Below are 21669 nucleotides of genomic sequence, written 5' to 3' on the forward strand. Positions count from 1 at the left end.
GGAAACAAATTAACATTTTTACAGTGTTCTGTTGTTTTGAGACAGACCTGTATGTGCACACAGACATGTTTGAATGGCTGCATTCAAACATGCAGTGAATAAATAAAACAAATTTTGATTTTTTTTTTTTTTATTTAAAGTTACAGATATACAGGGTCCACGGGACATACAGCAGGTATTCGTGGTGAGGGTCCCACAATATGTAAACAGGATGGGCTGCGGGGTCTCATCATCACCCGGACACTTTCACCTTGTCGCTCAGAGTTCACCACGGCCAAAGCGTCACGCCGCACGACCTCCACAGGTTGCGGAGGCGTACGCACTTCAGCCCTTCCAAGGCTCGCAGGTCAGAGGTGCACACGCGTGACGTCCCCGCGAGGGGTGGGGCTCTGGCAGGCAGGACAGGAGACGTGATTGGCCGTGGCAGGGACGAGGCGGTGCAGGCAGGAGCGGCAGAGCAAGTGGCCGCAGGTGAGGCGGTAGATGGACGACGCGGGCGTAGAGTACGCAGAGACGGGGCAGGAGCACGCCGAGCACGCGCCCGCGTCTGGCAAAAAAAGAGTGAGAGAGAGAGAGAGAGAGAGAGAAAATGTGAGATGCTCCAGCAGCCGCACTGTACGTTCTCAGGTTGGATCTAAATCAGTAGTTCTCAACTGGTGGAGTCTCAGGACACATTATTTTCCTTATCTTGGAGTCACCACGCAAATTTATTCCACATCCACCCATTTTCAAGACTTGTTTCTTCCTGAACTCAGTCACAGGGGTCTGCTGGAGTCGACCCAGCTGTCTTAGGGCGAAGGCAGAGTGACACCATGGACAAGTCGCCAGTTCTTAATAAGTAAATGGGGTGGTGTATACTTAGAACAAGTTAGTATTAAACAACGTTAAAAAAATAAAATAAAATAAAAGTTGAAATGTGAATTTAGAAGTCAACTTAAAGTCAGAGGATAAATGTTTAGGGTGTTTTTACTTTTCTCTAATGGAAAAATGGGCCCTCAGCATTATTTAAGATTTAAACCATGTCTTCCTTACACATTTTTCATTGTGAAATTTAGGTTCTCAGGAAAAAAATCAGCGCTCATCAATTAATCGTTAATCGATCGATAAGGTCAAAAAAACTAACGATTAATGAATTAATCAATAATTTGCATCCCTGGTTGTGACCAACCAGATGAGAAACGCTACAGATTGAGATGCAGTCACAATGTCCTCCTTGCTCCTCACCTGGCGGTGCGTCCTGCGAGCTGCTCGCGGGCCCAGGGGCCCGGGGGAGGTTGGAGGTGAAGGAGGGTCGGCCCCGCAGGGCGGAGAGCAGTGCCTCGTCCAAGCTGGCGGACAAACGCTGCTCGTGAGAGGAGCCGCTGGGGACTAGAGTGAGGCGTGATCGTCAGGCAATCAGTCGATTGGAAACCAAAGTGACGCTTCAGAGTGAGAAAAGTAGAGAACTTCTACTCACATGCATCATTTCTCTGTCTTTTTGTTTGAGGTGGCCGTTCGCCCTCACTTTCTGTCCCTTCAGCGAGACCTCGACTCAAAGTCCTTTTAAGTGGCAACGCCGATTGACTCTCTGAGGTGAGCGCCTTAGACGTGCCGCACGTGCCAACAGACGGACGCCCTGATTTGGAATTTTCAATATGCGTCATCGTCTTTGAACTGTTTGGAGGGCTGCTGCTTGGAGGTTTCTGGGACTGCTCTCCAGCCTCGGCAGCTACGAGTCTGGAGGCCTGGAGGTTCTCTCCCTCTGCCTTCCTCCCCAACATCCCCCACCTTCCCATCATGCCCCGCTGCAGCAGGAACTGGTCGATGCGGCCTTTGAGCTGGGGGTTGGGAAGCGGCTGAGAGCTGGACGTGAACGGGACGCCGGTGAACGGGTCGTTGGGGGCTCTGCCCCACGTGGCCTCCCTCTTCTGGTGCTCCTCCAGCGTGGTGTTGTCCACCGACACGCCGCTGGGCAGCAGCATGGGCAGCAGCATCACCTCCTGGGTTATAGGGTCAAGGAACTCCTCCGGGATCGAAGTGTCGCTGGAGACGAAAAAAAAAAAGCCAGTAGATTATCATTAAGATTGGGCCAAAATGTATCTTTCTTAGTCAGATATTCCATGACCCTTAACTGTGTTGGGACTATGCTTTCACTTTGCTCCTGACTAACTTTGGCAAAAGGCAGGTTTAACACTGCAGTGCATTGCTCACTACTGGGCGAAAATGTCTAACGTCGTTATAATTTCATCTTCAAATGTCATACATCACCACAATTAAAACATTTATGAAAGACAAACCTGGCTGCGTCCAGCTGCGGCTCTGCCGGACTGGCCGAAGGGACCAAGAGTCCCGGCCGTGGCGGCTGTCTCAGGGAGGCCTTGTGGGCTCTCCAGATCTTCTCCACCTCCTCTGGAGGGCAGCAGCGAGCGGGCTGCCCCCACACGGCCAACGTCTTGAGACCCAGGGCGGACGCGGCGCTGGCGAACGGCACGTTGAGGCGGAGCTGCGTCACGGCGCCCAGAGACAACGGACCCCGGCGCCACAGCTCCTCCTGCCGACAGCCTGCGGGCGGCGGCGGCGGAGGGCTGGAGGGGAACAGAGGGCTGGGGCTGAAATTTGAACGCACAAAAGAGATTTTGGCTTCCTCCCTGAGGTCGCAGCGGCCGAGCAGTTTGAACTCGGGCTCAGGGTCAGCAGGCTGAGTGCTGGTCCGAGAGGTAAATTCACTGGCTGTTCGTCGAGAGGCAGCCGGTGCGTCTTCGCCCCACTGCTGCGCCTGCAGACTCCACTGGTGTGCGTTGCTGCGGTAAGATTTCCCACCGCGCACCCGTTCACTGGGCCGCGTGCTCTCATCTTTCGCTGCCGCTGTGTCGCGTCTTTGCTGGAAGTTTTGGTGGCCTCTTTGGCTGAGGTTCCTGATGGGGCCGTGATCAGAGCTTGTACTGATTTCCAACACCTTCCGGGCCTGTCCATGGTCCATCCCCCAGGGCCACAGCTCTACATCCACCCGGTAGATCTCAACCTGGAAGCCAAACTTCAATGTCACCTTGGGAAGATAATAGGAAAAAAAAAAAGTCACGTTCACCTGTTGATAATGTAAAAGAAAGTGTATTCCTATACGCTGATATTTCAGTGGTTGCAAGACATATATGTTTGTTTCTCCTGCTTGTTCAATTTCATATTAATATTTTCATTATAGCATAACAACCTAAACTTTAATATATTAACACAATGGACAAAGAAAACACGACCCATCTTAACTTTATATTTCAATAGCGTACTTATCAATTCCAGAAAGAAAATTACAATATGACAAAAAAAAACATAACCTGAGGCTTAATATCATATCAGGTAGTTTGTTGTAATATCACCAAGGCACAGTAAATCTCTCGAAGATTACAAAAATCTCTCGAAGATTACAAAAAGGGCTGCACGCAGGTATCTGAGGAATATACATAGAAGGAGACTCAACGTCCCAATCTTACTTGTACGGGTGGCCGCAGGAAATATTCCAGCTTGAAGCCACGCCTCCGGAGAACAGGGTCCTCTGACACAAGGTTTGTGACATCATAGCCATCGGCGCACAGCTGCAGGTTCAAATCGGAATTTGTTTATCGCATGTCGGCACCAGCCGAACAATCACTGCTTTCGGAATTCATTCCTTTAAAAAGTGACTCAGAGTTAAGTGTCACCCAATACTTTCATGCAGCAACATGTCATCATCTAAACACGCGTCATCGTCGTTCTGAAAGTTTATAACAGAAAGAAAGGTGGGAGAAGGGATGGAGGAGCAAAAGAACAGCTTCCTTCCCATGGATGAAGGACCTACAACAATTGTCACGTTACCAAAAATAAAAACTAAAAGAACATGACAAGGTCGTGTGGGATTGAGTCTCCCACAAAGCCCTTCTTCCAGCTGCGTCTGCACTGTGCCACACTAGTCCTTCACTTCAGTCCTCTGCCGTTTTTAAAGTGATGGGGATTTTTGCGGCTCACCTCAGCGTCATTCGCCAGGTCTTAAACTTCTAAGGTAGCATGAAGTTTTCTATCGCTGTTCAGTCTAAGCCTTGTGTCACCACTGGTTAAAAAGATCACACTGTGTTATATTCACGATAAACTACAATGAGAGTGTGAGAAGGTACGGTTGCGTAATCGCTCCATGAAATATGTCATACCTTGTTGCAATGAACGGAGGTATGGAAGTGTGGCAAACAAAGGTTCACAACCATGTTCTCCAACCTGTGGGTGTAGAAATCGATTTTAGCGCCATAGTGTCTCTTTTGACGGCCGATAGGTCAAGGCTCAGTGCATTTTGTAAATACTTGGGTTCACCTCTGACTCACTCGAGAACGCCACGCTGAAGTGCTTTGTTAGAAGGTTAACGCACGCCGCAAAGCCTTCGCATTTATTTGTGTGCAAGAGCTTTGGTCTAGATAGCGAAATTTCACTCGCTCCTGACAAACAATTTTCATGGAAGCTCAAGACTATGGTCAGAAAACACAAAGAATTAGATGATGAATAAAAGAAGATTTTGATTTTCATCTATAATGTACATGAATATTACAAACACTGAATGAACAAACCATGACACATGACATTGCATACCTGTCAACAAGTCAAACAATTATCATGGGGACAGAATTAGCCTAAACAACTTAATTTACAGTAGATTTAGATCATTTAGGTGTTACTGTTTTTTTTTAGTGTTATATTTTGCCGTCTTACACACTGGCAAATTAATTATTCGGCATCACTCACGGCCATATCGGACAAGTGCAACACTAATAACGCACAATTTGAATTTTAACACAAACAACAATGAATGAACAAACAATTAAAAATAACAATTTTCGAGGACATAACGGTAAAGACAGTTACAGCTTTTTTTTAATTTTTTATATAAAACCAAACAAACAAACAAAAAAACTATAGCATAGTATTTGACGCTATTCGTATCTTGATATGTTAAGCACTCGAGCAAATATTTTAAACGGTTTCGTCTCTGAAAGAGACATATTTGTCAGAACGCTTGAAGCCATACGCAAACAACTTCCTCGATGTTAAACATCCCTCTAGCTTATATATACACAACACTTCTGTGGCGTAAGGCTTTGTGGTTACAATATACGTACCCAGGCCATATAAAGCGCGATTTAATGTTTGCGACAATAAATATTTCTGAGCGTTTGACAAGAATCAGAGGAAAACCGAGCTACCAAGTTGGCTAGCTCATGCTATGCCAACATTACGACGTTAAAAAGAGACTTGCTTAAACTAGCCTGCTTACTTGTTTCAGCTTTGGAAGGACGAGGCTTCGTCAATGTTTCGACCACTTTGTCTGACATCTAAATAATTAGAAGTAGTTAGCTAGAGACGAGTAACGAGCAACATCAACGAGTTAGCATTCATAACTACGGATGCCGGGAAAGGACAATGCCTTTTGATAGTCTTCTTAGCAGCAACGACGACGACGAAGAAGACACAAGATAAGAAAACACGGACACACTGTATTTTTCACATATCTTTATTGGTTCTTCTGAACTTTAACAAAGGGGTGGTCTTTAACAAGCCCATACAGTAGTAACATGAATGCAAACAATAACTTCGAAACATGTATAAAAGTTGTAGCATCTTTGTTCTCTAAACAATACTGTAACTACATTTATCACCTACATCAAAAGGAACATAATTTTTGGACAGAGTTTCTATGATTGCACCATAATGGTCGGCCATTGGGCTATCTACATGGTTTTAAAAAGAAGCACATAAATGAAAGCTCAAATGGCATATATTTTCTCTTTGTCATTTCACCAAGATGATAATAATACTATTTCATACCTTAGAGATAAGTTAATATTCTTGAGCAACATCTTTGTATGCTGGCATAAACAACACATATAAAAGCCATGATATTCACATCTGAGTCTACTGTACATGGTATTTTGTGTTGTAGGACACTAAGTAGTGCAGTTAGCCTGAATGCTCACTTTGAAGAGGCAGTCTCCCAACTTTTCTTCTTCATCATCATCATCATCATCATCTTCTTCTTCTTCTTCTTCTTCTTCTTCTTCTTCTTCTTCTTCTTCTTTTTTTTTTACACTTAAGTCTCCCCTGCTTTATGATAAATGGTTCCTGGATATACAGACTCCCTCACTGAATGATGAGTCTTACTTCCCCAAGTTTTATTGTACATCTTACAACACTTAAAGGCCCCCCATCCAAAAAAGTCACTTTGCTCTATATATATCTTCACTCGCTGTATTGCCACTAGTCCCTCTATCCTCAATCTCATAAGGTGAAACTGTATATACGTGTACACACATGCTCTCGAGCTTTGCACACACACACACACATGCTCTATCTTTCTCTCTCTCTGTCTCTTTCTCTCTCTCTCTCTCTCTCTCTCTCTCTCACACACACACACACACACACACACACACACACACACACACACACACACACACACACACAGACAAACGCACAGCCAAACACACATTTACAATCTATAACTATTCATATTATAAGCATTTCTTCCTAGTATATCATACATTCTATAACTTCTGTTTAAAGTTTGGGGATAGTCACAGATATTTCTCAGACTTCACAAAGTGAGCAACACAATCATCATAATTATAATAACCAAATTCAAATTGTGTGCTTCCCCTTGCAAAAAGTCCCCCAAGTTTAACAAGAAGATTTCCAGTTAAGGGTGCGCCATGAAAGCTTTCTGATGACCCCTAGTGTTTGTTTTTAGTCACCACAGACGATCCGCAGTGAAGTCGAACCAAGTTCTCCTGAACGTACCATTTCAGTTCAATATATAGAAAATATAAACTCTGTCTGTTTCCGTGATGCGTTTCAAAGACTCATGCTTGTTTGCACAGTGTACATGAAATGACTTGAAAAGTGAATCTAGAAGTAATCTGCTTGACCTTTACTTGCTGGGATCTAGAGTGGTCCATGGTATAATAGCATGTGTAGCTAGTTTACCGATACCATCATTAAAGTGAAAAACGATTCATTACTCTAAATTTCTTTTTTCCCCTCCATTTTGTTTCCCCCAGCATAAATTAGTCTTTTCAGAGATATGGGAAAGAATGGAGTAAGGCGTTCTCTGGCCAAAAAAACGCAAGTTAACACAACACACTCTGACTACTACTTCTACTTTTACATTACCAGTGATACAAACTTACAATAAATAAGTAAATAAATAAACAAATAAATAAATAAATCACATAATATTCTTCTTGTTGATAAATTCTGACAATATCCCTGATTGTCTTGGTCCTTTCTTAGCCTGACAGTGAAAAGAAAGTTATATTTGGGCTGTAATCTGAATATTGTCTTGCGTCTTTTTTTTTCCTCTCTCCCCTTTTTTTTTTTTTTTTTTTAAATGTGGCTCACTTTTTTTTTGAACACTGACTGTGTGTCTGAATTGTGTAACACAAGTTGCCTCTTTAGAAGTGGAAATAAACAACCAAAGTACTAAGCAGAGTTCAACATCATGTTAACATGAGTTGTTTTTGGCTGATAATGTCTGATCTTTTCCAATGTAGATTCAAATTGTGTTCTTTTCTTTAAAAACAAAACAAAACAGTGAGACATTTTATGTTACACTGAACATTTTGATTTTTTTTTTTGTAACCTGTCTCTATATTTCAGTTGACTCTATCCTCTCCAGGCGTGAGGGTCCTGCCCAGGGAGGGGCTAGCTGATGGAGAGAAGAAGGGCCTTTCTGGTCCTCACAAGGAGGCGAGATGGTGAGGGCGATGGACGGTGGGGGCTGAAGGGAGAGCGGTGAGAGGGCCAGTGGTGGAGGTGGGGAATCGGAGGAGGAGGTAGGGGAGGTGGTGGTGGTGGTGGTGGTGTTGGTGGTGGTGACAGTGACGGCGCCTGCAGCGGTGGTGGACCCTGTGGTGGGTTTGGTTCCCAACTGGCTCATGCGTTTCTCCAAAGCCTGGTTCTTCTGCAGCGTCTCCACATAGCTCAGCTGCAGCTGCGCCTGGTATTTCAGCACCCGCTCCTTTTCGTCCTGCCAGGTGTGCCGCTCCTGGTCAAAGTTGAGCGCCTGCCGTTCCCTCTGCTGTCGCTCCAGGCGCAGTGCGGCCTGCAGCTGCTCCAGCTGCCTGCGCAGCTCCCCGGCTTCGTCCCAGTGGCCTTCCTGCGCTCGCTGCGGAGGGTGCACGTCCTGACGCAGCTGCATCTCTTGGCAGAGTTGGGCCTCATGACGCATTTGGGTCTCGTGGCAGAGCTGGGCCTCCTGCCGTAGCTGGGCCTCCTGGCGCAGCTGCGCCTCCTGACGGAGCTGCACCTCTTGACGCAGCTGTGCTTCTTGTCGTAGCTGAGCCTCCTGACGGATCTGAGCCTCGTGGCGGTGGTGTGCGTCTTGGCGGAGCTGCGCCTCCTGACGGTGCGGAGCATCCGGTCGGACCTGGACATCTTGGCGCATTCGAATGTCGGGCTGCATGTGAGCATCCTGGCGCTGCTGTGCGTCGCGCCACTGTGCTTCCTCGCGTTGCTGCCTCTCCTGCCGCTGAGCCTCCTGCCTTTGGGCTTTGGCCTCATCACTCTGAAGGCTCAGCAGGGTGTCAGATGTGGGGGTGAGGGAGTTGGTCAAAGACTCCGAGGGGTTACGTGGGCAGTGGACGACTCCCCAGGGGGGCAACAGCCCTGCAGCCGCTAGGTTGGGGCTCATAACAACCTCCTGCCCTCTGCTAACTTCGTTCAGTGCCCTCTTTAAACTCAGCACCTCTGCCTCAAATACTCCCAGCTTCTCCCGAAGGATGGACACCTGTCAAAGTGAAAAACATTGAGTATATTGAGTCAATCAATAAACAATCAAAAGTACTTCCTTTACCAAACGTAAAGAATGTACTATAGTTGTATAAATAGTCTGAAAACAGTGACAAAGAATGATGCATGATTGTGTGTGCATGTGAGGATGCACACAACCTATCATACAATTACACTTTCAGAATTGTGTCCTGTCTTGAATTTATATGAGCACATTTAACTTCAATTCATTTACATTCTAAGTCTATGATTTATTCAACAGATTTGCTCATGGCACTCATTTAAAGCAGCACTTGCAGAAAGTCTGGAATGTTTCTTCAATATAGTGACAAATGAAGGAAATTGTTGTGCCTAGTTTTCATATTAATAATCTCCTGTCAGTGTAAATTGTTTATTAGGTCATACACAATAAAATAAACCGTGGCAGCAGTGAAAAAAATTCCTGCCTAGTTCCCAGTTTTCCCTCGCTCCTTGCCAAGATTCAGAAATCTCAGCGGGATTTTAAGGATTAAAGTGCTAAAAAGTGGAATTAGTGACAAGCATCTCAACCATGCATCATCGTTTGTTGAAAAATATAATTCCAGGTTTTGTATAGCAATCAATGTAGTAATCAGTGCCTTTTCATAGATGTTTAAAGTCACTTGAGAGAGACAAAGAAAAGAGAATCCTGATAAAATCTTGTCTTTAAAAAATATTTTGAGAGAAAGACGTAATCACAGTTCTGAGCTGAGGACAAAGATGATACTAGAAACTGCAGATCAATTTTAGTGCTTTATACCTTTGCAAAAGTTTATATGTGAAAAGGGAACATTTGCCTCAAATGTGACACCTAGATTTGGTACTGGTTGATTTAAAAACTTTCCTGAATATTAAACTTTCACGCGAGGATTTGCACTGAGCAGCAATTATTTTAATTGTGTTGAAAATTTTTTTAATGAAAGAGAGAAAATAATGTTTCTCTGGAGACCTGTGAATATCGTGTTAGCGTAATTGTAATGCACATTGCAGCATTTTACAGTCCACACCAAACTGCAGAAGTTCATCTTTTTCCAAACCTTAGTGTGAACAAAGCATTACTGTGAACTCACCTCTGACAGAGTCCTCCTCAGCTCTGCCTCACATTTCTCCAGCTCCAGACTCTTGGTGCTGTAGGAGTCCTTTAGGCCCAGCATGGTCTCCTCCCGCTCCCTCAGCTGGGCGTTGAGCTCCTTCAGCTGGCCCCTGAGGGCCACCATCTCGCCAGCCCGCTGGGTCACTTCAGCCTGGCTCTCCCTCAGCTGCTGCTTCAGCAGGGATATCTCTCCTGCCTTCTGACACACCTGGAACAAGATGGAGAAGTGAACTGATCAGCGTTCTACGACTGAGGAGAACAACAGTCTGGATGTGCACACAGTCATATCGAAACATACTTTAAATGGAGGTTGCCTGCTCTGGTATAAATGTCTCACCTCCCACTTGGTCTCCTCCAGCCGGGGCAAGATGTCAGCTTGTTCCTTCCTGTAGTCCAGACACTTTCTCTCCAGCTCCTCTCGCTGGGCCAAGAGAGCTGCCATCTCCTCCTGGAGCCTCCTCTTGTCCTGGGACAGACGACCAATCTGGGCCTGCAGGGCAGTCTGGGAGCGCTGAGCACGACGGGTAACCTACAGACGGATGGAATAATCAAACTTATCATGTTACCCTCTTGTAGTTCGGGCTGCAGACATACCAATCATTTAATGAGACATATTTCCTCTCCATTGCTCTGGAGTGATCTGTGTTATGTTTTTAGTTGAATAGACCTACTGCCTTTACATGTATACACTTTCTTTGATTAAGAGATACACACTGAATTGATTCTAAAATGATGTGGCAAAGTACTAAGTAAAGTAAAAGTATGAATACTTGTTACGAGTTAAAGTAAAAATGGTGGTTTTTGCCATTAATGAAACAATATTAATTTTGCAAAAATGAAAAGGTTCTGACAGAATTCTCCGGACTGAACTGACCAGAGGTCTTGCATGATCATCTGGATATATTTTCACAGCTTTGGTACCCTCAATACTATTTTCTTTTTCAACTGCAGCACAACCAAACTGTAATCAGTAATGGTTGCATTATAACCAGTGAGCCATTACTGAAGGTTAACACTTTAATAACAATAACCATTGTTATTTCCCTAAATAATAATAAGTGAAATTATATATTTTAAACACTTCCCAACCTAGGGAGGAGAAAGTACAGATATTTTTGTACAAATGTGGGGGGTCAAAGTGAAAAGTAAAGTAAATACTACATAAATACTACGTAAATACTACATAAAAACGTACTTAAGTACAGTAACAAAGTATTTGTACTTCATTACTTCTCACCTCTGAAAATGAAGGCGGTGCCATAAAGCAGCAGTTTAAAGGGGCGTGTGGCATCACTCTCTACTTCACGAGTTTCACGCGCACCAGACCTTGTTTCACCTCAACTTCAATAAGCTTGGTTTTGCATGCAGCTCATTTAACTCCCAGTATCTTAAAGTTAACAAGAGAAATGATCACCTGCTGTAGGCGTGAGGCATAGTTCTGCCTCAGCTCATCCATCTGTCGCTCCCAGACACGTTGCTTCTCCTCAAACACCTGAATGATCGCCGCCTCACTTTGGTCCAGGTTTCTGCGCATGTGCTGCACCTGGTAGAAGGCGAGGAGAGACTTAGTAAACAGAGCAATCGTCTCAACAATTAAATATAGATTTTCTTTTTTTGTAAGTCAGATCAGGTACATCAGACTTTTATTTTGTCAATCCTGGTTAGTTTGTTGGTCCTGTATAATGCAAATTTCACTGGATGTGAGTCTCTCACCTGACAGTGAGAAATGAGGAGTCCATCATTATTTAGTTATCACAACTTTTTAGAGAGTGTGTGTTAAAACGCTGGAAACAGCCCCTTTGTGATGTCACAAAGAACTTCACATTCCCTCTTCAATGTAAGTGGCAGCACCACCAGCTAGGGGTGCATTCGGCTCTCTGAAGCCACCCAGTGGCCACAGTTGTTATGTCCTCTTCTGAACATGCAGAAGGTACATCACTTCAGTTTTAGGAGAAAGCTAAAACTGAATACTTTTTTCATGGGAGACTGTAAACAGAGGGGTACATGTGCTGTTGTTGCTGATGTATGACGTTGATAATCATGTTATAAAAAAAACAACAACTATAATCTAAAGAAGAGGTGGGACCTTGACTTGGCCTCTTACCTCTTGCTCCTTCTCCCACAAGCGGTCTTCAAGGTCCTGAATGATGTCATCGGAGGAAGGGGAGGGGCGTAGAGGTGCCGGGGCATCACTAAGGTGGCTCAGCCTCTGATAGGAGGACGAGCTCTTTCCTGAAGAGGACCTGCCACTGTCGGAGGCACTGAGCCCGTTCTGGAGGACAGAACAGCACCAGGACACTTGAAAGACTTTTTTCAACAAATCGGTGACAAACTGCTCGTCATGGAGGACGGCCTTACCTGATACCCAGGTTTCTCCAGCTTGTCCAGGCCTGCAGCTGCACCGACCATGCCCAGTCTGTTGATGTGGCTGGTGGAAGCACTGAGAGGCCCCAGGACTGCAGGGGGCCCACAACCTGAGCCCGAGCCCGTGTACGTGGGCAGGCTGGTCAGAGAGTTCCTCCCAGAGTCAGACATCCCTCCCTGGACCACCTCATTACCGTTCCCCCCAGCCTCCCCTCTGCTGATCCTCACCGGGCTGTCCTGATCCAGGAGCAGAGCCTCCGGGACCTCAACCGCGTCTACCCCGGCTCCATCCCGGCCTCTCCTGCCCCCCCGGCCCTCACCGAAGCCCTCGCCCCTAGCGTCCGGCTTGCCATCGCTCCCGGCCCCTCCCGCCTGGGCAACCAGGTTCTGCATGGAGTGGAAGCTCTTGGGGACCACCGGCTTGAAGGCAGAAGGACGAACCAGGCCCGAGTTGCTCTGCATTGCCTTAGAAAAAGAAAATGGATTTAAAAAAATGCAGATCGTGAAAAATACACAATAAAACACTGCACAACATGAGTTCCACGTAAAGTTAGGGCTCTTACTGACACTATTTAATATATAATACATGCACAAAGGAAAGAGTTGTTGGCCACAATCCCCTTCTACTGACTGAGAGACAATGCATGGGCAATCTGGTGGGTTTAAGTTGCCTACTTTAGTTCCAAAAGATCGTAACCATGATTAGATTTGACTCTCATCTCTTTACTATGACATTTTAGTGTGACTGCTGCTGAAGTCTACAGGAATATTGCTGAGATTTTAAAAGGAAAGCTGAAAAGTTTCTGCTTTGTCCGCGACAGTCCGTAATGATTGGACAATTTCAAATTGAGGCCTCGTCCACACGTATGTATGTGTCTTTGAAAATTTCAGAATTGAAAAATTGTAAGGTCACGCTGGCCAATCTGAGGCCATAAAATTAAGCTGAGTTACTTCTGAACATTACAATAGCCCTCTGTTTGGTAGCACCATCTGACGCATCTCCACTGGAATGTGAGAGATTGACCAATTGATCGGAACTTGAATGAATACCCTCATGAGCTCTGTTTTTAGGGCCCCCAGAAATCAGCTGAATGAAAGGCTAACCAGAGCAACATTAGCAGGAACACCTACACAGGTGTGGAAGAGGCTTCAGTCTGACTCAGCAGCACTGAGACATGGAGAACACAGGTGTGTCAGTACCTGCTCCAGTTTCCCAGACACTGGCATTATCTTGGGCGGGTTGTGTCCCGGCGGGTTGTGGCCTCCCGGGTTGTTTTCGCCATCGCCTCTGGGCGGCGCCATCTCCCGGTGGTGGTGCTGGCTCATGGCCTTCTCGCCGCCGGCCCCCCGACTCACCACGTTGCCGCAGACGTCCAGACCTGCCGCCGCTGCTGCTGCGGCCACCGCCTGCATCTCCCGCTCCCTCTCCCTCTCCAGCCTCTCGCTCTCCAGCCTCTCCCTCTCTCTCTCCCTCTCCCGCTCCCTCTCTCGTTCCCGCTCCCGCTCTATCTTCTCCCTCTCAATCCTCTCCCGCTCCCTCTCCCGGGCTCGCTCCCGCTCCCGCTCCCTCTCCCGTTCCAGCCTCTCCCTCTCCACCCTCTCCCGCTCCCTCTCCCGGTTCCTCTCCCGCTCCCGCTCCCTCTCCAGCCTCTCCCGGTCCCAGTCCCGGTCCCGGTCCCTGTCTCTCCCCCGCTCGCGCTGCCTCTCCCACTCCCTCTCCCGCCGGCTGGCTCCGTTGCCGCACTCCAACTGGTTGTTGTTGGATGCTGCCGCCATGGTACATTCAGTGTTGGTGGTGGAGGCCGTTTCGGTGGGCCGGTCGGTGCCGGTGCAGGTGCCGGTGCCGATGCTGACGCTGCCTCGCTCGTCGCTCGAAGCCGTCCCGTCGGATATAGTGGCGGGGGGGCGGGGCAGTCGCTCTGCGCTGCAGCTGCGGTCGGTGGGGCAGCGGCGGGACAGTGGGGGGGCGCGGGGCAGGGTGGTCCTGGTGCCCACGGACTTCATGGCAAACTCCTGTTCTCCTGCCACCCCGCTGCCAACACTGCCCATAGCGTGGGGGGAGTGGGATGGGGGGGGGTGGGGGTCAAAGGTCAGGGGTTAGAGGTTAGGAGTCAGGATTGGGGAGGGTCACACATACATTTGGAAGTAGTGTGGGTCATCACAACCTAATGCAGGTAGTGGGGGCACACACTAGGGGGAACACAGAAAAACAGAAGGAATTACACAACTTTTTTTGCAATGGCACGAGCCGAGGTTACACAATAGTAGAACATTTTTCAACCCACATAAAGGAGAAAGCAACGTCCTCCGACGATGAGAGAAATGAGGAGTTGGATGGATCAGTGTGGACAGTCAAGTCTAGTGAGGACATATGGCGAGCTGTCCGTCAGACAGAGGCTCAAATCATTATACCGTTGTCTGTTATCTGAGTATGTGCAAACTTTTAAGGGTGTGAAAGTTGCTTTTTGTAAGTTCTTAAGGGCAATGTGGTGACGGAGGAGGCCACTCACACCCAAGCACTGCACACCAGGCTTGGCATAAAACTCTTCTGATAATCAAATAATGTTTGTTTTGTTTTCTGTACTTGTGGTCAAATTAGAATTTTCTTTTTTTTTTTTTTATTACTCAACAGTCCTGTATTACAATGATGAGTTAATGGAATGTTTACTGGGTGATGGAGTGAAGGCGGTGATCAACATCACAATCTTCAAGAAAAGATTTCTAATTTAGAGAGGTGTACTATCCCTTTATGGGGTTGCACGTTATGGCACACTTCATACGTATCAATACATTGGGTAAGATGTGAGAAAATGTAACTATTGCAACGACACAAAATGCAGTGACTAATACATGACAGAAGCAATACAACTATTCCGTCTTGCAAAGACCAGCTTTTGACAGATCACTTGGTCAATTATGAAAGTGAGGCATTTCAGAATTGGGTTTAATGTGTCAAAACTACCAAATAGAGCAGAATCATCAACTGTCCAAACTGATTATTATGATTTTTTTTTTTTTTGCTTGTAAACAGCTATTCATCTTTTCCAGGGGCTCAAACTATCAGAGAACTTTTTCTGTGATGACAAAAAATGTGGTTAATCCCATTTGCTTTTTTATTTATTTATTTATTTTTTTATTACAGTAAATCCTTAACAGTGCTGGACTGCAGTCCTCGGCTGTCCTTTTTGAAGTAATCATCTTGATATTGGCAACTAGGTTTATTTAATTCCTGTGTGCATTTAAGTGAATTAACAATAGCTCAGTTGCACAGCACAGGTCTTGTACTAACCGGTGCTGTTTGCAGTTTGACAAGGTTTGAGAAGAACTGACTAAGCTGGTAAACTATTTGACTTAAAACACATCATTTTTAAGGTCCCATATATATTTTTTTCAGATAGTTATTGTTCATCTCAGAGTCTGATGCTCCTTGTATGAGTATTTATGGCAATATAAAACAAACAAAACTCAGTTTTAGCTTCCTGCTAGACAGGCGCATAAACATGGCGGCTGTGAATCGCTCTCAAAAGGTGGGACGAACACTGGCTGTTGGATATTGTCGCTAACCTGGAGAGGGAATCAGTGAGGTGTCAGTACAATTGGTCACATCTCAAAGGACTGACTTAGAGAAATGTTTGAGCACACTTTCTGAAAAGTGGAGTAAGTAAAAGAAGTAAAGAACTGACTTTGTTTTAATCTCTGAGATCAGTGACAGGACAGAGGCACATATTATTTTTTGAAAAACACGGTTAAACCAAATTTTGCAGAATATGGGACCTTTAAAAATGCATTTGAAACAATTTCATATCTCAATATATTATCAAAAGCACATTCATCATTCTCTTTGCAAAGGCTACATATATAATTAAATGTGTGTATATGTCAATAATACATATATAAAATGTGGCTTAATTGTATTCTGTTGACCAATATTGCCAAAGTGCAGGCTCCCACAAAATATCACTGTATTTCCTCACGTCAATGTTAAAAATCAAATGAAATGAAATCAATGAGATCCAGAAACCGTGCAGTAAATCCTGGTGCCACTGTGGTAAAACTGTTGGCTTTTATGTTGTTGTTGTTGTTGTTGTTGTTGTTGTTGTCAAATCGGTTCAAGGGAGGCACTGATTAAACCTTATGCTCATTCTGGAAGAGCCCCTGGGTGGTGCTGTTGAATTGTACGGTGTTAAATGCAAGGCTGGACTACCAACCTGGCAGAGTGCGCAAATGCAGCGGCCAAAGCTCGTAGATTTGGCCACTGATTACTTGCATTTTAAACCGCAATTCCATTAAGAAGTATGAAGATTTTGAGCAATGTTTGTGCATTAATGATTATTACACAAGGCAATTGAGGGTATGAATCCTATGGAGAACACTGAATAAGGGTTCGACCCTGTTTCAATACAGTTTGAGAGAACATGAGAAACACCTCAGTGATTAAATGACTTCAGGTCCACAACACCTCAAACTAGTCTTTGAAATCAACGTACTTTTGCATTGCCAGTGAGTTAGGGGGCTTTAAAAGGACAAGACAAGTCGCCATCACCAACACTGGCCTCCATAAAAGAAATGCTACTGCAAATATATTCTGAAATATTATGGTCATGAAACAAGATAAGGAATATGATTATGTATTTGCATTTGATAGAGGGAGGTGTACCCCAAAAAAAATAAAAAAAAATAAGAATGATTTAAAAATCAACTTGGTGTCATGGCCACAGTTAAACCACAATAGATTGTGCATGTATATAGGCTCTATATGTTTGACTGCATTACACATTACACCGCTAAAAAAAGAAAGAAAAAAAGAAGCTGGCTGGCATGCATACATGTATGGCAAAAAAAAAAAAAAAAAAAAAATCAAACAGTGGATGAGAGGAAATTGATAGATAGATAGACAGACAGACAGACAGACAGATAGATAGATAGATAGATAGATAGATAGATAGAGATGCAGTCACGTCTGTAGACCTCCCCTCCCTTGACTAAAGGTTTACTTCCACTTGGGTGAATAGGAGTAGTAGTGAAATACAGCGCCGCTTCCCTGCGTGCTGCTGCTGCTGCTCTGCCTTCTCTCTCTCTCTCTCTCTCTCTCTCTCTCTCTCTCTCTCTCTCTCTCTCTCTCTCTCTCTCTCCTCCCCTCACGACTCCCCCTCTCTCGTCTTCCCCCCTTTTTCTCTGCATCCCTGGGCGGCAAGGGCGGCTTTAGCGAGCATCCGCATCGAGCCCCCGAAAAGCACCGCTCTCCCGACAAAAAAAAAGAAAAAAAGAAAAAAGAAAAAAAGAAAAAACCCCACCATCCGCTCGCTATACAGGCCCGTGACGAGGGGAAAGCGACGCACGACCCTCGGCGGGCCACGTCGTGAAAGAGAGAGACGCGCACGCACACGAACACATACAAACACATGAGTAGAAGGCGTCTAATTGAGCAAACGCGCGGCGGAATTGACATTGACGACTGAGAAGCGTGAGATTTACCGATCGTAGCATCCCGGTAGCGGTCCGTCATCAAAGGGCTGCTCCGCATCTCGCGGCTCGGCGGCTCGGTAAGATGGCAGCCTCGGCGAACAGTATTGTCACAAGGCAGCGGCGCCAAGTGCCGCCCGGCCCGAATTATCCCCGCGATGTTGCCGCGGCGCCGCGTTATTAGGGACGCTTGTCTTCGACCGCTGTCAGCGTCGGATGCTGATGATGGAGTCGCTCGGTTGGTACGCGTATCAGCTGAGAGACACACACCCACCTCTGGCCCCGCCCCTCTGGCTGCATGATGCAAACGCCCCCTTTTGGCGTCCATCCAGAGCGCTCCTTCCGGAGAGACCTATGGCAGAGCCACAGGAGTGGCCCAGGCATGGGTGGATGGACGGTTGGATGAAACCGGATGGAGAACAGGAGCAATATTACACGCATTGTGAGACGAGCGCCTTGGGTTTTTGCAGCAGCGTGTTCGAGCCGATGGCGCGTAATCAAATCAAGTTGCGTATGCGGTGATCCGCAAAGCATTGTCGCATGTTGCACTCAGGGAAAACTTAGTCTTCCTCCCACAGTCCAAGCCAGAGTACCTGCAGGGAACCCACGCGGGGAACAGACACGGGGAGAACATGCAAACTCTACCCGGCGAGTTGGCTGAACTGAACCCTTAACCTTGCTGTGAGAAACCACCGACTGCATGACTGTCATACTACAAAACAAAGCAAAAAAAACCCAACAACTATGCCTACTTTTGTTGATCCCACTCGTATGAATTAGGCTCAAAATTTCAGTATCTTGTTATATTGTTATATGATGCCATGTCCCTCTCATTTCGACACCAGTACGATGGTACTTGACTATGCTTGTTAAACATTACGTGAACATATGGGTTTTATACGTATTTAAAATAATACACACACACACACACTCAAAATAACACACACACACACACACACACACACACACACACACACACACACACACACACACACACACACGTAGAAATGCTCAGACATTCCTGCAACGGTCCACCAGGAGGCAGTGTTGCCTATCTGACAACCTTACATAGAGTAGAACTGGGGTAAACTCACGGATGTACTAACTCCCTCATATGTCAGGATTTCAGGAGTAGCCAGCCATGATTTCATCTGACCACTGAGCGGCGCTATGATTTCATCCACCAGAGACTCTTCACGGCCGAGTTACTCACTTTGTTAGTGCAAGCTAAGGTTCAGATTAAACATTTTTGAAAGACATTTTGTTTGAGAAACTAGGCTCTATGTTTTGTGTTTTAATATCTTAAATGAAGATAATTTATTAATTAACCTTTAATATGGTAATTAGCCAGAGTATAACTCTTGATTTTCATTGCATGCGTAGAAAACCAAGGATCAACTTTTCTTTTCTTTTTTTAATCTGAGTAAACAATTTCTCTTTTACTTCACTTGCTTTTTATTTAGTAGGCCACAAACCATACAGAGTGACTTGTTCATTTCTTTGGAGTAATCTGAGTTTCACCCCTGCTTTTTGAACTGCTAATGTGCCGTCATGTTTTTCCACAGTTTACTTAGAAATTATCTACAATTAAGTTACAGATGGATGGATGAATGGACGAATGAGAAGGCCCTTGTCTCCTGATTTGTCTTTTGCCTGTAGGGACAGCACATGATGCACATTAGTTCTTCCTCCTGCAGGCTCATAAAGCTCAGTGCTCACAAGCCAAGAGACCTCCAGAGCTGACCCGAAGACCCGTGGACCACTAGAGATTATTTGACAGGATGCCACACGTTTCCTCCAAAAACCTCAGGAATTTCGGCCGTTGCATCTGCATCATCACGGGGGCCTCGAAGGGATTTGGACGGGCCATGGCGCACGGGGTAGGTGACCAACCTGGCAAAGAAAACACGTTACAGTGAAGGAAGTGTGGGGCAAGAAAAGCGTGTGGTGTGTCCCTCCAGGCGTCTCGCTTGATGAATCCCGGCTCTGTTCTGGTGCTGGCGGCTCGCTCTGGGCCTCTGCTGCACCAGCTGAAGGAGGAGCTGCAGAGCAGCAAGGAGAAAGACGCGCTGACGGTTCACTGCGTCGCTGTCGACCTGGCCACCGAGGAGGGGGTGAATGAAGTGGTCAGGGTGGTGAGGGAGGAGGCAGACCGTGACTTTGACCATGTGCTCCTTGTCAATAACGCAGGTGAGGCTTCAGCCGCAGACTCTGAGAAAAAAACAATAAATAAAACTGTAATTGAATTTCACCCTGGGCCCTTTCCTTCCTCTCTCACCGTCCCCCCCGCAGCCTCTCTGGGTGAAATGTCCAAGTTTTCAAGTTTCACCAACCTGGAGAAGTTGAACGCCTACATGTCCCTCAACGTTAGCTCCGCTGTGGCGCTGACTGCCGGGATGCTGCAGGCGTTTCCCTGTCGGCCGGGCCTGCTCTGGATCGTGGTCAATGTCTCATCCACGTTCGCGCTGAACCCCGCGCAGAAATGGGGTCTCTACTGCACGGCAAAAGTGGCCAGAAAGATGATGTTCAGTATTCTGGCTGAGGAAGAGCCCAGTGTCAAAGTGCTCAGCTATTCTCCAGGTAAAGAACTCTCATTTTAAAGGTCTCACTTCTAGAATCTATTTAAAAGATTTTACACAAAAGTAACCTGATGAGTCTATAAGGCAAATTTAGTTGTAGATTCCTGCTAAAGATGTGTGGATGATTAGAAGTTCCCTTTGTAAAATTGCAGTGGCTGATGTAAAGCGAGCTGAAAAAGTTAATGATTGACTGAATTGACTCATTACTGGGCAGGATGGGAGGGGGGGGGGGATTCAGTGACAGACTAGATATGCATGTGTGTGTGTGTGTGTGTGTGTGTGTGTGTGTGTGTGTGTGTGTGTGTGTGTGTGTCTGTTTTCTGACTAGTTAACCAGTTACTTTTTTTTAATTTATTTTTTTAATCTTCAGGCCCAATGGACACTGACATGCAAAAGGACATTAAGAGACAAACAGGCATCAGTTACCCACTGCTGCAGTGCTGGGAGTCGGTAGACAGACTGTTGAATCTGCTTCTGGACAACAACTTCCCCTCAGGAGCTCACCTCGACTTCTTCGAAGAGTGACACAAATACACATCTATCTATCTATCTATCTATCTATCTATCTATGTTTGTTCTACAGATTAACTATGCAGATCAAGACTAATTAAATGGAAATTAAACACCATAAAGTTGTATTTATTGTAATGTTCATTTGCACACTCAATGTATAAACTTATTTCGGATGCACGAAAACAGCAATCATTACGCTTGACGACAAATCTGCATTGTTTGGGTCTCTATTCAGTCACTGCGATCATCATTATAACCACACATCTGATATTGTGTTCAACATTGTGATTTTGACCATCAGCAATTGTGGCACATTGACTCCAAACGACCATTTGTTAACCTTTAAAAGTGGCTTAAGTGAAAAGTGACGGGTGACTGAAGGGGTTTGATTGGGTAAAATGATGAGGGTGTGTGCCTGTTTGTGCGCGTGTGTGTGTGTGTTTGCGAGGAAGCATAGCCAAGAGAATAGTTGGAGAAGCTACCAGAAGAGATCAGCTCTGTTCCTGTCAACCATCTCGCAGCTGTCCAACGTCACCTCAGGCCCCTGATGGACACTGACATCTGAGGGCCAGAAATAACACTCAGGGCTCGGCTACCTACCACGTCACTGCCGGGGGGTCGGGGGAATTCTCAGCCAGACAGCAGGCGACAAAGCAGAAAGTTTGAGCACAAATCCAAATGAAAGACAGTGTGGGTTGTTGTCTCTGGAGAGCTGAGCTGCCACTGACTCTCTCACCCTGGGACAAATTATCTCCCAGCTGACAACTGACCACCCTGTTTTCTGTGCTTGTTGGAGCAGTTCAAGAGTTGGGGGGCTATTTTAGTACCCCGGGTGTAGAATGTGCAGTTGTCCCGTGAGGCAATCAG

At 45.9% G+C, this 21669-nt stretch overlaps 3 protein-coding genes and 1 long non-coding RNA gene across 8 annotated transcripts; 1 reads left to right on the top strand and 3 right to left on the bottom strand.

Annotated features, from left to right (window-relative positions):
• Nucleotides 1–112: 112 nt before the first annotated feature.
• ubox5 (U-box domain containing 5) lies at nt 113–5421 on the bottom strand. Of its 3 annotated transcripts, none has more exons than XM_076019431.1 (7): nt 5267–5421; nt 4155–4218; nt 3465–3566; nt 2277–3001; nt 1457–2022; nt 1225–1368; nt 113–547 (listed from the first exon to the last, which is right to left on the bottom strand). In XM_076019431.1, exons 2-7 carry the CDS (start codon nt 4206–4208, stop codon nt 348–350), a joined length of 1791 nt encoding a protein of 596 aa, XP_075875546.1. In that variant the 5' UTR covers nt 4209–4218; nt 5267–5421; the 3' UTR covers nt 113–347. The 3 variants fall into 3 exon arrangements, with proteins under 3 accessions (XP_075875546.1, XP_075875545.1, XP_075875547.1); XM_076019430.1 differs by having other exon boundaries at nt 2277–3025; XM_076019432.1 differs by lacking the exon at nt 3465–3566 and having other exon boundaries at nt 2277–3025.
• A 1589-nt stretch (nt 5422–7010) lies between these two features.
• On the bottom strand, nt 7011–17972 carry lzts3b (leucine zipper, putative tumor suppressor family member 3b). Of its 3 annotated transcripts, XM_076019428.1 has the most exons (9): nt 17723–17968; nt 13448–14437; nt 12242–12712; nt 11988–12155; nt 11298–11426; nt 10221–10412; nt 9861–10091; nt 8411–8770; nt 7011–8374 (listed from the first exon to the last, which is right to left on the bottom strand). In XM_076019428.1, exons 2-9 carry the CDS (start codon nt 14294–14296, stop codon nt 7631–7633), a joined length of 3144 nt encoding a protein of 1047 aa, XP_075875543.1. In that variant the 5' UTR covers nt 14297–14437; nt 17723–17968; the 3' UTR covers nt 7011–7630. The 3 variants fall into 3 exon arrangements, with proteins under 3 accessions (XP_075875543.1, XP_075875542.1, XP_075875544.1); XM_076019427.1 differs by having other exon boundaries at nt 7011–8770; nt 17723–17972; XM_076019429.1 differs by having other exon boundaries at nt 7011–8770; nt 13448–14288; nt 17723–17971.
• Nucleotides 17973–19174: 1202 nt separating this feature from the next.
• Nucleotides 19175–20853, top strand: sprb (sepiapterin reductase b). Its single transcript, XM_076019435.1, has 4 exons — nt 19175–19590; nt 19672–19900; nt 20003–20290; nt 20660–20853. Exons 1-4 carry the CDS (start codon nt 19492–19494, stop codon nt 20812–20814), a joined length of 771 nt encoding a protein of 256 aa, XP_075875550.1. The 5' UTR covers nt 19175–19491; the 3' UTR covers nt 20815–20853.
• LOC142884030 (uncharacterized) lies at nt 19796–21635 on the bottom strand. Its single transcript, XR_012926112.1, has 3 exons — nt 21403–21635; nt 20044–20204; nt 19796–19921 (listed from the first exon to the last, which is right to left on the bottom strand). It is a non-coding gene; the product is annotated as an uncharacterized LOC142884030 (long non-coding RNA).
• Between the last annotated feature and the right edge of the window lie 34 nt (nt 21636–21669).

This window comes from Nelusetta ayraudi, unplaced genomic scaffold (genome assembly GCF_046127955.1).
Source record: "Nelusetta ayraudi isolate G7.1 ecotype Tasmania unplaced genomic scaffold, CSIRO-AGI_Nayr_v1 ptg000010l, whole genome shotgun sequence".
In the NCBI taxonomy this organism is placed as follows: Eukaryota; Metazoa; Chordata; class Actinopteri; order Tetraodontiformes; family Monacanthidae; genus Nelusetta; species Nelusetta ayraudi.

Bases quoted from the DNA above. Each gene is read 5' to 3' on its own strand.
- lzts3b (XM_076019427.1), bottom strand. From the start codon at position 14,296: ATGGGCAGTGTTGGCAGCGGGGTGGCAGGAGAACAGGAGTTTGCCATG. The intron at 11,427-11,987 runs GTAAGAGGCCAA...GCCTTCTACCAG, and splicing joins TGTGGGAGAAGGAGCAAGAG to GTGCAGCACATGCGCAGAAA. The intron at 10,413-11,297 runs GTGATCATTTCT...ATCCGTCTGTAG, and splicing joins ATGCCTCACGCCTACAGCAG to GTTACCCGTCGTGCTCAGCG.
- sprb (XM_076019435.1), top strand. From the start codon at position 19,492: ATGCCACACGTTTCCTCCAAAAACCTCAGGAATTTCGGCCGTTGCATC. The intron at 19,591-19,671 runs GTAGGTGACCAA...GTGTCCCTCCAG, and splicing joins GACGGGCCATGGCGCACGGG to GCGTCTCGCTTGATGAATCC. The intron at 19,901-20,002 runs GTGAGGCTTCAG...TCCCCCCCGCAG, and splicing joins GCTCCTTGTCAATAACGCAG to CCTCTCTGGGTGAAATGTCC.
- ubox5 (XM_076019430.1), bottom strand. From the start codon at position 4,208: ATGGTTGTGAACCTTTGTTTGCCACACTTCCATACCTCCGTTCATTGC. The intron at 3,026-3,464 runs GTAAGATTGGGA...TATCTTCCCAAG, and splicing joins TCCTGCGGCCACCCGTACAA to GTGACATTGAAGTTTGGCTT. The intron at 1,369-1,456 runs GTGAGTAGAAGT...GCCTCACTCTAG, and splicing joins AAGACAGAGAAATGATGCAT to TCCCCAGCGGCTCCTCTCAC.